Genomic DNA, 306 nt, shown 5'->3' on the forward strand with positions numbered 1-306 from the left:
GGCAGGGACCCCTGCCTGCCCACGTGGGGCCACCCTAGTCATCCCCCATGCCCATGGGCACTCACGTCAGCAGCCTGGATGATGAAGTGCCGGGGCTGCTCATCCCACAGCACGCTGAGCACGTGCTCCTGCTTGCCCTGGCTCTCCCGCACCAGGAAATCCCCACTGCAGGTCAGCAGCTCCTGCACTTCTGAGCGCGGGATGGCCCCGTGGTACCAGACCTGCTGGCACAGCGGCTTCTGCACCTCCGGGATCAGGGGCACAGGGGGCGGCAGCTGGAAGGAGACAGGGTGAGCCCAGCCATGT

At 67.0% G+C, this 306-nt stretch overlaps 1 protein-coding gene across 1 annotated transcript in view; it reads right to left on the minus strand.

Moving 5' to 3' along the window:
* The window catches only part of FES (FES proto-oncogene, tyrosine kinase), a gene marked incomplete at its 5' end in the record, with an annotated part of 4,425 nt that overhangs the window by 2,072 nt on the left and 2,047 nt on the right, over positions 1–306 (minus strand). Inside the window, 1 exon segment of the mRNA XM_009083675.1 lies at positions 41–275. Coding sequence (XP_009081923.1) covers positions 41–275 — 235 coding nt within the window.

The sequence above is a fragment of the Acanthisitta chloris genome, unplaced genomic scaffold (genome assembly GCF_000695815.1).
Source record: "Acanthisitta chloris isolate BGI_N310 unplaced genomic scaffold, ASM69581v1 scaffold28921, whole genome shotgun sequence".
NCBI lineage: Eukaryota > Metazoa > Chordata > Aves > Passeriformes > Acanthisittidae > Acanthisitta > Acanthisitta chloris.